General features: G+C 43.4%; 1 protein-coding gene and 1 pseudogene across 1 annotated transcript; one reads left to right on the top strand and one right to left on the bottom strand.

Moving 5' to 3' along the window:
- Window positions 1-351: 351 nt before the first annotated feature.
- Window positions 352-1,052, bottom strand: LOC109246960 (mitochondrial calcium uniporter regulator 1-like; annotated as a pseudogene).
- Window positions 1,053-12,712: 11,660 nt separating this feature from the next.
- Window positions 12,713-13,666, top strand: LOC109246959 (olfactory receptor 1444). The gene has a single exon (XM_019415321.2). The coding sequence runs from the start codon at window positions 12,716-12,718 to the stop codon at window positions 13,664-13,666; it is 951 nt and encodes a 316-aa protein (XP_019270866.2). The 5' UTR covers window positions 12,713-12,715.
- The last annotated feature ends 1,742 nt before the right edge of the window (window positions 13,667-15,408 follow it).

Raw genomic sequence — 15,408 nt, forward strand, 5'->3', positions numbered from 1 at the left:
GCCACTTTCTCACTGTGTCCTCACATCGCCTTTTTATTTCGTGCCTCCCTAATATCTCTTCCTCTTCTTATAAGTCCTACTGGATTGGGTTCCCCACCCTCTGACCTTATTTAACCTTAATTACCTCTTTAAAGACTGCATCTCCAAACACAGACACACTGGGGATTAGAGCTTTAACAAAAGAATTTTATGGGGACATAACTCAGCCCAAAACATTACTTAAAAGAACACAGTGGCAAAGATACAATTCTACATGCTTTCTGATGACCAAACTCTGTTAGCTAATTGCAAACTCACCGATGGGCAAATTTTGGTCTTCTTTTCTTTTTCTTTTTTTCAATAGACACTTGATTATATACCCAGGTGATAAAATTCCAGAGCCACGGGTACACATGTAAATACAGACCTAAATTTTTAATACTATCAAGCTTGTGTGATTCAAGCATGGTTTTGAGGCCAGTGACCTTAGGGTCTATCGTCCTGTCTATCTGGATGAGGGGCCTGATCTCGCTTGGCGTGAAATGCCACCATTTCTGTCCTCACTCTAGAAGCTTCCTTTCATTCAAGGAATACAATTCTTTTACTCTGCTTCTTTCTAGACTGACGTCAAATTTGCTATCCTATTCAGATTCTGATCACTTCAGCCATCGTTCTTTTAACACATGCAATTCCAGTTTTATTTTCTCACTTTCTGCTCTGAGGGATGAAAATTCATTCTTCTCCAAAACAACCATTCACTTTTCCACATTAGCAATCAGAGATGTTATTTGCTGGAGAGAGCTCTTGGCTGCATCCTGGTGACCAACCTTTGAAATGATATTCATGTCGACCTCCGTGGTCTTGACCAACTCATTTATGGAATATAGTGATTTCTGCTTGTTGTGTGGTAATCCCATTTTCTTTGAGTTAACACACTAAGTCATGTTTCACTTGGGACTGATGTATTTGAGTTGTAGGCAAGAGTGGGGGAAGGCTTTGTGATGTGGGTCTTGACTTCGGGTGTGGGTTTCCATCCCAGAACTGCTCGCTCGTTCTGTTACCTCGTGCAGCATCACTTGATTTTTTATCATTTGTTCATTCATTCCATCAACATGAACATCTCTTTTGAGATTCTTTTTTATTTATTTATTTATTTATTTATTTATTTAAAAAAAATTAACGTTTATTTTTGAGAAGAGAGAGACAGAGCATGAGTGAGGGAGGAGAGAGAAAGAGGGAGACACAGAATCTGAAACAGGATCCAGGCTCTGAGCTGTCAGCACAGAGCCCGACGCGGGGCTCGAACTCACGGACCGTGAGATCATGCCCTGAGCTAAAGTCAGATGTTTAACCGACTGAGCCACCCAGGCGCCCAGAGATTCTTTTTTAGAGTAAATAATTTATTTATTTAAATTCAAGTTCGTTAACGTACCGTGTAGTCTTGACTTCAGGAGTGGAACCCAGTGATTAATTCATCACTTACATGTAACACCCAGTGCTCATCCCCACAAGTGCCCTCCTTAATGCCCATTACCAATTTAGCCCATCCCCTCCACTCCCCTCCCCTCCGGTATTTATCCAAAGGATACAAAAATGCTGATTTGAAGGGGGCACATGCACCCCAATGATTATAGCAGCAGTATCAACAATAGCCAAATTTGGGAAAGAACCCAAATTTCCATCAACTGATAAATGGATCAAGAAGACGTGGCATATACGGAATATGGAATATTACTTGGTGATCAAAAAGAATGAAATCTTGCCATTTGCAGCAACGTGGATGGAACTAGGGTGTCTTATGCTAAGGAAAATAAGTTGGTCAGAGAAAGACAAGTATCTTATGATCTCGCTTATATGTGGGATTTAAGAAACAAAACAGATGAACATAGGGGAAGGGAAGGAACAGTAAGATAAAAACAGAGCGAGGGGCAATACATAAGAGATTTTTAAATACAGAGATCTTCTGAGATGTTTTGTGGAAAGGAAAGGTGCGTGAAAGGTAGCTCTAAGAGTGACCTGAGTAGAGAAGTATTTTCTAGATGTTTGTGTGCTGAGAGGAAGAGGGCCACAGCAATGGGGATGCTGGAGCTTAAGGTGAAGATTAAGAGGAATATGAAGATTTAAGATGAAAACTTGATTAAATAAACCAGGTTCTGTAAGAGACAGATGAGGTGGGGGCAAGAGCCCAGATGAGAGTGTTACCCTTAGGAATGAGGATGGTCCCTCTTCTATGTGTTGATATATGCAAATATGCTGTGATACAGGAGATGGATGTTGGTTTTCTTTTCAGAGGTGGGAGATACATTTCAACTTAAACTCTTTCTTTTTATTTTTCATTAACAAATAAGCCTCCAGGGTTTATAAACTTACAAATCAATAATTTTCCATTTATTCCTAATTAGAAGCATACGGTCCTTTTTTTTTTTTTTTTAATACTACCACAACTGCTGAGTTAAGGACGTTTCCCTTAAGTGAGCTCCTCAAGTGACATCTTTGTGCCTAGACCTCTGTGCCTCGTCCAATTTACTAAATAGAGAATCAGATGGGATTTACATAATTCTGTAGGCCCTTGCCATCTATAGGCACTGTTCTAGCTTCTGGGAGGCAGCCTAAGAGGAGTAAGACACACGCACTGTCCTCAAGGAGTTTAGAGTCTAGGAAGGGTCACACATTCCATCCTAATATGAGCTTAGCTACACAGGATGATTTCTTCCTTGGCAGCAGAGGTCAAGGTAATGAAAGACATAGGGACACCTGGTGGGAGAAGCAAAATGGGGTTACATCTGGATAAACCCCAAATTGAAAATATAGTAATTATATGTAATATACCTAACCTACAGAAGATCGCAGCTTAGCCTAACCTACCTTAAATGTGCTCGGACACTGACATTAGCCCCCAGTTGGCCCCATCTTTTCAAACAAAGCCAACTTTATAATAAAGTGGTGCCTATCTCATGTAATTTATTGGATTCTGCATTAACAGTGAAAGGCGGATGGTTGTGTGGGTAGAGAATGGTTGCGGGTGAATGAGTGATTGGCGTTCATTATCGTGGGGCTGACTGGGAGCTGTGGCTCGCTGCCCCCTCCCAGCATCACGAGAGAGGCTTGTACCGCAGGTCACTAGCCTGGGAGAAGACCAACACTTAAAATTCGGGGAAAGCTTTCTACTGAACGCACGTTGCTTTGGCACCATAGTAAAGTCAAAAAATCATTAAGTTGAACCGTCATAAGTTGGGGACCGTCTGCACTAATTTCTGGGAAAAGAAACAAAAGGAGCCAGAAAATGTGCAGAACTGAACATGATAAGGCACTTTGGAAAAGTGTCACCAATGGAAGGACACACACGTTTTCCATAACCTCCAAGAAAAATGTCATGGTGGAGACGGCTTTACTTGGAATCCACAGGTGAGAGAGAGAAAACCAGGCCTTCCAGCTGGAGGGTAAAGCATGAAGTAAGGCAAATGGGAAAGCGTGCATGGGAAATAGGTGGAGGGAGGAGCTCGTCTATCGAGGATCTCCTCTAGTGAGGCCACACACTGCGGTACATGAGCATAAAAGGGGGAGTGCATGGTGGTGATGAAGGGAAACAAAACCGGAAAGGTTGGTTGGGTCTAGTTTGCTTTGAACGTCAGGAGGCACATTATCCTGTGGGCAGGAAGTGGCCATCAGGGTTTTGAACAGGGTGGATTGAAGAATGGGAGGCAGTGGGGAAGGCATGATCATGCGTGGGCTGAGATTCCAAGCTTCCCATGCGTGCTCCATCGTCCCACTGGATTTTACCTACAAAGCACAGATTCAAAGAGGAAATTATTAATAATCTGAAGATGCAAACTGAAGAGGATTAAACTCCCAAATGGGGCCCTTGTTAGTAGAGGGCCCCCTGTGACTATGCTGGATGTGTGTCTGTGAGGCCGGCTCTTGAGTAACCTTTAAGAATAGTGTTTCAGGGGCACCTGGGTGGCTCAGTTGGTTAAGTGTCCAACTTCGGCTCAGGTCATGATCTTGCGGTTCGTGAGTTGGAGGCCCACATCGGGCTCTGTGCTGACAGCTCAGAGCCTGGGGCCTGCTTTGGATTCTGTGTTTCCCTCTCTCTGCCCCGTCCCCTCCCTTATGCTCTGTCTCTCTCTCTGTCTCTCAAATATAAGTAAACATTAAAAATAGAAGCAGAAGAAGAACAGTGTTTCAGAGGCACCTGGGTAGCTCAGTCGGTTAAATCTCTTGGGCTGAGGTCATGATCCCACGGTGGCTGATGAGTTCAGGCCCCAAGTCCAGCTCGGTGTTGAGCGTGCAGAGCCTGCTTGGGATTCTCTCTCCCTCTCTGCCCCTCCCCTGCTGGTGTGTGTGCACGCTCTCTCTCAAAATAAATAAATAAACTTGAAAAAAAAAAAGAATATTGTTTCAGTGGAAGGGGGTTGGGGGTAGGATGGAAAGAGATGAGGCTCCAGCGCAATGGAATGAGGATAGGGTGAAAGATGAGGTAGACCGCCCTTGAAAATTTTGATGGTAGAGGCACTGGGATAGCACAAGGGTGTTGGGGTGGGATAAAGCCTTTAAAAAAAAAAAGTTTATTTATTTATTTTGAGAGAGTGCAAGCAGGGGGAGGGGCAGAGAGAGAATCCCAAGCAGGCTCCACTCTGCCAGAGTAGATCCCCAGGAGGGGCTTGAACTCACCACCCTGAGATCATGACCTGAGCTGAAATCAAGAGCCAGGTGCAAGGGGTGGGGGGTGGTTGTGAGAGAAAACCTTTCGAGAGTTTTGGGAGAAGGGATGGGTAACTTAGGCGTGTTTGTGGACAAATGGGGGTAGGAGTGAGTAAGGGAGGGTGTAAGGGATGGGCAGTAATTCCTACAGTAAGATCTCACAAAAGTCGAGATAGGATCCACAGTAACAGAACTGAAGGGCAAGCTGAGAAAAGAGGAGGGAAGTTCTGAGATAGGAAGGAGGAAGCAGACTGGATGGGCTGAGGAGTTAACATTAGATGGCCTCGCTCTTAGCAAAGGAGAGGAAGATGTCATCCTCAGAGAATGCAAGTACCTGAGTGGGGGTGCTGAGGAGTCAACAGAAGCTCAGGAAATTCTGGGGAAATCAATGCATAGAAACAAGCATGGAATCTCAGAGCCATGGGTTTCAATTATGCTGCTAATCAGCGGCGTGGATTTAGGCAGATCGCTTCACCTCTATGAGTCTGTTTATTCCTTGAGGAAATTAGATATTTACAAAATGGCACACATTTATACGGTGCTTAGTATTCTAAGTACTTTACACCCATTAACTTAATTAATTCTTACAACAACCCTGTAATGAGAAAGCGAGGAATGGACAGGCTGGCTTTATGAGTCTTCTAGGCACTGGTGAGGAGAGCTGGGCTTTGAACCCATGCACGTGCTCTGTGCTATGGTGTCTTGTGGTACCATAACACTCAGTGATCTCTTAGTTTGTACAAGGTGCTGACATATAATGTGTCCATGAAATTAACTTTTTAGACAGATGAGTAGCTTCTGGATTCTGCCTGTAAGCCCCAAGCATGTTTCCTCCATGAACTTAATGAAGACTGGCTCTCCTTCCCAGTCAGCACTGCTGGGAATGGCTCATCATATGAAAAGCTTGAAATGGCCTCAAGGTGGCAGCATTAACTCAAAGATGGATAGAGACACCACTGTCTGGGCTTGAACTAGCCCCCAAGTCAGAATTGGCCCCTGTGTTGCCCCTCATTTTTCTGAAACCCTCAGGGATAACTATTTGAATGGGAAGCCACTATTTAATCTTATGGGGAGACCAACTGTTGAAGGAGCCAGAGAAGTTAAAGCAGAAGTGTTCCCTGGGGAATTAAGAGCCTTCTTGAGGGAAAAGGAGGAAGACACATTCAGTGCTGTGAGAAACTGATGAGACTCAGAGATTCACAATTTATCTGAGTTATTCATTCAGTAAGCAGCACATTCTCGCTCATCACAACCCGGGACCATTCCGTTTTACCATGTAAATAGTCTTTGTTTTCAGCTGTGTAATTTTTTAGAATATTAAGCACTGGTAAAGGAGACTACTAAATTATTTTATAGAGCCAGGTGTTTTGGCTAGATGGTCTCAATAGTTAGTGTTGATCCTACAGGTGAAGTTTTCTCTGCCTTCTTCCTATTCTCTTCATTTTCTTCTTCCCCTTCTATTCCCCCTTCCTCCTCCTCCTCCTCCTTCACCTCCTCCTACTTCTCTGTCTCCTCCTTCTTCTCCTTCTCTGCCTTCTTCACCTCTTCTGCCTCCTGCTTCTCCTTCTCCTCATTCTCCCCCTTATTCTTCCTCTCCTTCTCTTTCTTCTTCTTGCTCTTCTCTCTTCTCTTTCTTTTTTCATCTCTCTCTCTTATTCTCTCCCTCTTGTTCTCTCCATTTTCCCCTTGGCTGCTGTATTGATCAAATAAAATAATGCGGAGGATGCCTAGTCTTCAGAGTTGAGCTTGTGGGTCAGGAGATTTGATGCTATGAAATTCCAAGAGTGGTGCAAAAACTCCTTGGCCTCATTTGACCTAACCTTGCCACCTACTTGGCCCCTTCTTACTTCTTTTTCTATCAAAAATTCTAAATTTGTTCTAACTGGAAATTTTTCCATGAAAACATTTGCATGAAAAAAAAATTAAGTAAGTAGGCTTCACCCATGTAGCCAACTTTACTGGAACACGCATTTGTGAAACCTTATGAGAAATAGGATGCTTTTCTAGATTCTGAGAACATCCTCACTCTTCCACATTGACTCCCAAAGGATCAGTACAGCGTTGTGTAAAAGTATATGGACTTTGAGTCCGATGGACAAGCATGTCCCCACTTTCTGGAACTATAAGATGCTCAGTGTTTGTCTGCTATATCCCCTGTTCTCATTCTAAAACCAATCATTTCTCCAAGGAGCCCTGTTTCCTTCTATTGAAGCCAAGATCTAGGTGCCAGGTATACAGTGAAGTTTTCACATCTATAAAATTGGAAAGGTAATACATTTCTTGTAGAGTTGTGTGAACTTTAAGTGAAATAACACACACGTACTTAAACAAGGGCCTGAACCATAGGAAGCACCCACTATCTGACAATTCAGTAGAGGCTGAAATAGAATTCTCTCCTTTCTATAAGCTCCATGTTAAAGCTCATTTGAAACCAGATCGATTGGGGGAAAAATTTTCCTGAAAGTGTTTTGATCCCCAAAACTCCCTGGAACTTGGGGTTCTTCAGTCTGAGCTGAGTTTAGGGAAAATGGAGATTCTGATGTTTATCATCTGTATTTGGCATTTAAAAAGTTCTCCCCATTTAGTAGAGAAAGAGCCAAATCTCAGTACTTGTAAGAAATCTGTGGGCTGAGGAGGGACAGTTGGACCTTCCATCTCCTTTGAAGACATTTTTGATGGAACTTGAGATCATTTTAACCTGTGCTTGTAGAACTGGGGCTCCCCCTGGGCCTAAAACCTCTTCAGTATCCCTTCAATGTTTCATTCCCTTGGGAAAAAGTGGTGTTTTGATTGCCTGTTTGCTTGACACTGAGCCCCGAGTTTCGATTGAGACCTTAGGGTATGTCCCTCCAGAGGATCCCAAATCTGTATGACTACCAGTTCCTGGCTGGCCCCAGCCCCCTCCCACTTTGGTATGACTCACTTGGGCTCTGAAACAAACTATAAAAGTAGCTGAACTGGCTTTACACTTTTGCTCCACGGCCTGAGGAAATCTTTTACTATTTGAAATCTGAGGTTCTCCTGGACTAAACAGCTTTGCTTTTCTTTTTCAGACTCAAAAAGTCCGGTAGTTGAAGGCAGTTCTGAATTGAGATCTCATAATTCCCCAGGAACCAGGTATATTTTCCCTGACCTTTTCCAAAACACCGTTCTTCACACTGTGGGTGAAAATAATGGGTCTGTCTAGGAGAAAAGGGCTCAGAAATGGTATAAAACATGACTCTGAAGTCTATTTTCTTCATTCTCGTCTGCCACATCTCATAAAAAATGGAAACACAGTGAGCCTCCCATAGGTAATTTTGGTTCACCTTTCTTAAATAGAAACTGACATAGTCATTGCCAGATAGGATACTGATACCAACTGGTGTTAATAAAACCCAGCAGCCATGTTCAGATGATCGACCAATAGCTTAATAGAAAAAGAAATAAATTAGGTTGTATTGAGCACCCACCACAGACCACAGAGTGGCTGGATTTTTCCATATCTTATCTTACTTAATCCTCTACTGATAGAGGGAAATTGACTTGCCTCCAGTTGCACAGCTAGTAAGCATTAAAAACTATTATTCTAACTCAATTGTTGTGCTTCTAGTCTGCTCATTCATTCAACAAATATAAATAAGTAATATTGTACCATGTGCCTGGCACCCATCTAGGTGGTGAATAATGATACAGAAAACCGTGACAGACTTTATCTCTTTCTTTATGAAATCCAGTCTAGTAATTTTCCGTTGAGAATCTTCTTTGAAACTCCCCAAATGGGGTGTGATGGCCAGGGGTGAGTCTTCAAACCCCTTTAGAAACAATTGTGATGAAACTTTGATTTCCAGACTATCTATCTTGGTGGTTTAAGCTCCTAAAATTCTTTAAGTTTGAATGTTTTTCAGTTTTCAGCACACTTCCTTATTCATTATTTATTAAATGAAGTGGTCTATTCTATATTACCTTCAAATATTTGAAAATGTCTTTATTCTTGCAAGGACCCTTCTGATATTTATTTTAGACCTTTCAGGGCTTGGGTAAGAGAAATACAATGGCAGGAGCAGCGATGGGCTTTGGATTCAGGCCTTGCAACCCTTCAGGGAGTGCTCTGAGCAAAAGATGCTTCCAGATTTCTCTTTGCTGCTGCGGATCCAGACACATTTGTCAACAGTGACTGCAATGCAGAATGGAAAGAGTTGTCCATCATGAGAACATAGAAAAATGCCTTGAATATTAATTGCTAACATATGAAGATGGCATTCTGGGGCAGTTCAGTATAAGGAGCATGTGATAACTGGTAGAAATTATACCTATAGCTTGGGTGGATATAATTGAGTGGGCTGTTCTAACCAAGGACATTGATCAAGCAAACGTTTTCAGAAGGTGCTTTGGAACAGAATTCAGCATCCACACTGAGTCAGCTGCCTTTCATTCTTGGAGTTTTTCCAGGTTGTTTGTCCTCTCGTGGGTTGGGGGCAGAGGTTGGTTTATGAGAGAGGAATACCTTGTTAGTCAAAGGATCACAGTACTTGGTAAGCAGTTTTCCCTTCCTGCTCTCCCCCATGCCCCCACCAACGAGCAGCAATATTTGGCTGGATCTCCCAACCTTGAACTAGTTACTTCATGTCTCTAAGTCCTGGTTTCTTCATGTATATACCTATACATGAATATGGTTATATTAAACATTATATAGTTATATTATATATATATTATATATATATATTATATAAATATATATATATTTATTTTATAACATATATTATAAGATGTATAATATACATGACTGGTGGAATTGTAATTAAATGAAGACATGAACACAAATAGAGTTTTATAAACTCTAGAAGACTGGTTCTCAACTGGGGACAGTGTTGCCCCCCCATCCCCCAGGGAACATGTGGGACATTTGGGAGTGTCTGGAGGCATTGTTGGTTGTCACAACCGGGAAGAGGGTGTGTTACTGGCATCTAGTGGGTAGAGGCCAGAGATACTGCTCAACATCCTACACTTCACAGGACAGCCTGCTCCTTGCCCCCTCCTCCCACCTGCAACCAAAGAACTGTTCAGCCCATAATGTCAATAGCGCTGAGGCTGAGAAATCCTGCTCTGGAGCATTGCATAGATATTGCAATTAAGTTACTGTGTGATCTCGAGGGGGCACCACATACCTCAGTTTTTAAAATACAAGATCGAGAAATTGCCTATCCTCGATTATAGGATATTATGATCGCTGAATTCTAGAGAGGAAGCACATGGCAAAAGTCAAAAGGAAAAAAACAATCACAGATTTTTTTGGATGAATATAGCGGAAAGTGCTACTGGTTGGAAAGTTAGCTGGTACATTAGTGGATGGGAATCCATCAATAAGCAAAAGCAGATGAAAAATATACAACTCTAGGATTTATCCTAAAGAACAAGAAAGTCGTGAGGAGCCGCGTGCAGGGGTATTCACTGGAACGTTGTTTATAAAGGGGACACACGGCAGAGCAAGGAGTGGATCCTGTGCAACAGCATTTCACCTGCTGCACAGCACTGGCGTGTGTAACACTCACCCAAACAGGACAGGCTGGGCTGTCTCCTTGTTTGTTGGTGGAAAAAAGGCTCCTGGTGGTGAGCATCGCATGATGCATAGAATTGTTGAATCACTGTGTGGTACACCTGAAACGAATGTAACATTGTGTATTAACTCTACTAAAAAATAAATTAAAATAAATAAAATAAAATAAAGGCTCCTCAAGCTGAAGACTGCAGCCACTTTCCAAGGTAAGCCAAGGTCAAGCAGAGCTGAGGCATTTTCCCCTCCTCATCCCTCGTTTCGCCCTTCCTCTCCTTCCACACTTGGTTTTCTCTCCCTTGTCTGAGCTCTTCCTCTGCTCGGCTTCCAGGGGTAGGGAAAGCCCGGAAACACTTCAGGCTGAGGGGGAACAACAGGAAAAAGAGACGGTGCACCGGAATCAAGACACAAGCCCTTCGCCAGGTCTGCCGGCTCCATTTGCACTGTTATTTCTGCACATTGTTCACAGCGCAGGTCTGAGCTAATATTCTGGCAGGAAACATGGGTCCAGCTAGACAGAGCAGCAAGCTGTGTGTTGTGGAGTTAGATAGCGTGAAAAATCTTTGAAGACTTTGCTGATGATTTCCTTTCATCAAATATTTATGTATGTATGCCAAGGGGCCTTGGCAGGCTGGGTGGGCCAGAGGCGATGAGGACAAGGGTCTCAAGAGGCTTACGGCTACTTGTGGAGCTGGGTGGCTGCCCAACTAATTGTGTGCTAATCAAGCCTGAGAGCCGAGACCTGGAGGACTTGATTGTAACCCGGATCAATAACAGAGGTTTCTGAAGGGAGGTGAAGACATCTGCATTTCCATGGAAATGGAAATTGAATTACTGTGGAAGAATAAACTCATAAAGACAACTAAGGGTTGTAGTTGAGACCTCTGGACTTAACATCAGACAGGCCAGGTTTTTCATTCTGTTTCCAGCACTCACTAGTTTTGTGACTTTGGACCGTAGTTACTATCATTATTATTATTGCTGTCCAATCCCATCTAAAAGCTAAAAGCCAGAAAAGGGAGACCAAGCATGAAATATACTGCCAGCTGGAGCTAATCTGAGAAAGAGGGCGAAATGCTCTATCGTGGAGCATTGTTCATAAAGGTGAAAAATGGGAAATGAGGGACTGGGGTCGTCATTCGGCAGTTTCTCCTTGTGTAAAAGGAGGAAAATAACAGGGTCAAACCCAAAGAGTTGGTGTGAGGATTAAATGAGTTAACTATGAGTAATGCCTAGCATAGAGTAAGCCATTATTCGGATTTCTGCGATTACCTGCATTACTTCCATCATATGTGCACAGACAATGTTAAGAAATCTCCATGGCGTCTGTATTCTTGGGAGTGGAATAAGAAGTCAAGATATGCGGGATTTAGACTTTTTACTTCACACTGTTCTCTTTTTTATTTTAAAAAATTTTTTTAACGTTTTATTTATTTTTGAGACAGGGAGAGACAGCATGAACAGGGGAGGGTCAGAGAGAGGGAGACACAGAATCTGAAACAGGCTCCAGGCTCCGAGCTGTCAGCACAGAGCCCGACGCGGGGCTCGAACTCACGGACTGCCAGATCGTGACCTGAGCCGAAGTCAGACACTTAACCGACTGAGCCACCCAGGCGCCCCGACTCTTTTATTTTTAAAAAGAGATTTTAAATAAGATCTTAAAACTGTGTTACTGTGGGGGCGCCTGGGTGGCTCAGTCGGTTGAGCGTCCGACTTCGGCTCAGGTCAGGATCTCACGGTCCGTGAGTTCGAGCCCCGCGTCGGGCTCTGGGCTGATGGCTCTGGAGCCTGGAGCCTGCTTCCGATTCTGTGTCTCCCTCTCTGTCTGCCCCTCCCCCATTCATGCTCTGTCTCTCTCTGTCTCAAAAATAAATAAACATTAAAAAAAAAAATTAAAAAAAAAAACTGTGTTACATAATTTGTTTTATACGATATAAACAGGTAGAACAATTCAAGCTCTGAGTGTATGGGACTTCAGGTTCAGAAATATAAAGATGTGACCTTTGATTCTGAAATTGGGTTATTTGGGTTGATATTAAACTCTTCTAGCCTTAACTTTCTGTAAAATGGGTATAGTAGCACCTACCTCATAGGATTAAATGCTATCATACGATGGAAGGGTCCTGCATGTGCCTTACACCTCATCCATTCTCAACACATATTAGTTTACTATTTTAATTTAAAAAAAAAATTTTTTTTAATGTTTTTATTTATTTTTGAGACAGGGAGAGACAGAGCATGATCAGGGGAGGGGCAGAGAGAGAGGGAGACACAGAATCCGAAGCGGGCTCCGGCTCTGAGCTGTCAGCACAGAGCCCAACGTGGGGCTTGAACTCACGGACCGTGAGATCCTGACCTGAGCCGAAGTCGGACGCTCAACCGACTGAGCCACCCAGGCGCCCCAGTTTACTATTTTTATACCATCCCATCATCTCTCCTATCCTTTCTTCTCATTTTCATCGCCTCTTCCTTAATCACCAGATGAAATTCAAGTTGGCCCTTATGGAGAATGGCACAGAAGCAACAGAGTTCATCCTCTTGGGATTAACAGACGACCCTCATCTTCAGGTCCCCCTCCTCCTGGTGTTTTTATTCATCTACCTCATCACTCTGGTTGGGAATGGGGGGATGATGGCAATCATCCACGCAGACCCCCACCTCCACACTCCAATGTATTTTTTCCTCAGTAACCTCTCCTTCGTAGACCTGGGCTACTCGTCAGCGGTAGCTCCTAAAATGGTGGCCGCACTGCATTCAGGGAGCAAAGTCATCACCTACAATGGATGTGCTGCTCAGTTCTTCTTCTTTGTGGGTTTTGCCACTGTCGAGTGCTACCTCCTGGCCTCCATGGCCTACGACCGCCATGCAGCTGTGTGTAGGCCACTCCATTACTCCACCACCATGACGGCAGGTGTGTGTGCCCTCCTGACTGCTGGCTCCTACGTCTGTGGCTTCCTCAATGCCTCCATTCACACGGCAAACACCTTTAGACTCTCATTCTGTGGCTCTCACGAAGTAAATCATTTCTTCTGCGACATTCCGCCACTCTTAACTCTCTCGTGTTCTGACACTCGCATCAGCAGCTTGGCTGTCTTCTGTGTCGTGGGCTTCAACGTCTTCTTCACCCTCCTGGTCATCCTCATCTCTTACTTCTTCATATACATCGCCATTCAAAGGATGCGTTCTGCTGAAGGACGGAAGAAAGCCTTCTCTACCTGTGCCTCCCACCTCACTGCTGTCACCATCTTCTATGGAACTATCATCTTCATGTACTTACAGCCCAGCTCCAGCGAGTCAATGGATACGGACAAAATTGCTTCTGTGTTTTACTCGGTGGTGATTCCCATGCTGAACCCCTTGATCTACAGCCTTAGGAACAAAGAGGTAAAAAATGCTCTCTGGAAAATACACAACCAACTTTATCCCCCCTCGTTAAGTGTGAGTAGGAAGTAGACAGGTAACTACTGGGGGGGATAAACCTTCCCTCAGACCTAGATGCCATTGAACTCTGAGGTTTGGCAAATTTCAGCTTTTTCTCCAAGAACAGTGGTTACTCCTGCCACTTGGGGAAATCACAAAAGCAGCACTTTAAAAACATTTTTTTAATGTTTATTTACTTTTGAAACAGAGGGAGACAGAGCACGAGTGGGGGAGGAACAGAGAGAGAGGGAGGCATGGAATCTGAAGCAGGCTCCAGGCTCTGAGCTGTCAGCACAGAGCCCGATTCGGGGCTCGAACCCACCAACCGTGAGATGATGACCTGAGCCGAAGTCAGATGCTTAACCGACTGAGCCACCCAAGCGCCCCACAAAAGCAGCACTTTAAAATGTCTCACTCGGGGAGATAATCTATTTAGTGAATAACAACATGGGACATTTAAACCCTTCTTGCACTAGTTTCTTGATGTGATTCAAAGCAGAAGATCAAAGCCTAAACTCAATGCACTGGATTTCCCCTTCCTTATTTTTAGTTAGAAGAAATTTCCATTCACTATTAAAATTTGGTGTCAGGATCACACCTTCGTTGTGGAATATTTATCATTTGAAATGCACTGCATTATGCTTTTCATCTTTGGTCCATGGGTTTGAAAGTTAAAGCTTCTACTGCAGACAAAGGATGTTTTTATTAATTTTAATAATGCCTCGGAGAAAGTTTTCACTCAAAGGACAGGGCACTGGACCCAGAGTCAGATGCCCCAGCTGTCAGTCCTTCCAGCCACACCCCCCCACCCCCCCAACACACACACACATTCCTGTTCACTCGTTGGTGGAGCACATTGTATTCTCAGTCTCCTGCTAATGTGTTGAGACAGCTTTGGTAAAAAAACAAAAAAAACAAAAAACCCCCAGTGAGCCACCTTTGTATGTAACAGTTTCAGATAAGCTGTTTAAACTTTAATGGAAATAAACATATCTTTCTTGAGAGAGTTTGCACTCTGTTCTATGCTTTTGGCCTTTGTCTAACATAATTACCAAAGCTTGTGGAAGGTTTGGAGGAAAAAACTTTTTTTCCCCAAGGGCTATGAAAGAGGAGATTTGTCTTCTGGATTAAACGCTTGCATTTTTAGCACCTTTAAGTTCGGTGAATCTATGATGAATACACATAATAGCTTTCTGTGCCCTCTTGACTTCTGTTTTTTCAATAATTCAGTTCACCTCTGGATCCCTGTTGCATTCCGATGTTCTTTAATTAGCTGCTACAAGAATAAAGAAGGCTGTAGAAATTTACCTACCTCCTAAATGTGAATGGCACAGTGACGTACAGCCCAAGTCCACCTTTGGGTCTTATTTTGTGTGCGGGATGGTATCAGCAAATGTGTGTGTGGGAGGCAGTGATTAATTTTATTTCTCACATATGAACGGCTTGGTGGTGTTTATAGCCACAATTAGTCTAAGTCACTACACATTTCATGATATCAACATCTCAAAAACAATGAAAAAATAATTTTTGTTTTAAATGTGAAAACCAGAAATCTTGGTGGGCTAAAGCAGGGAGCTTAGAAAGTCAAATTCGTTTTGAGATTACCAAACTCATTCTGCGCAGGGCAACCTCTAACTGAGGAGAGGCGATCGTGGGTCTGGTGGAGAGAAGAGCAAAGAGAGAGTTTTCGAAATGAGGTTGACCTTTAGGAGAAACTTCCCCTGGCACATGGCCACCGCCACCTGAAGAGACCAGGAGCTTCTCCTGGATCCAAG

This window comes from Panthera pardus, unplaced genomic scaffold, assembly GCF_024362965.1.
Source record: "Panthera pardus isolate Hobbes unplaced genomic scaffold, ASM2436296v1 HiC_scaffold_12, whole genome shotgun sequence".
NCBI classification, from domain to species: domain Eukaryota; kingdom Metazoa; phylum Chordata; class Mammalia; order Carnivora; family Felidae; genus Panthera; species Panthera pardus.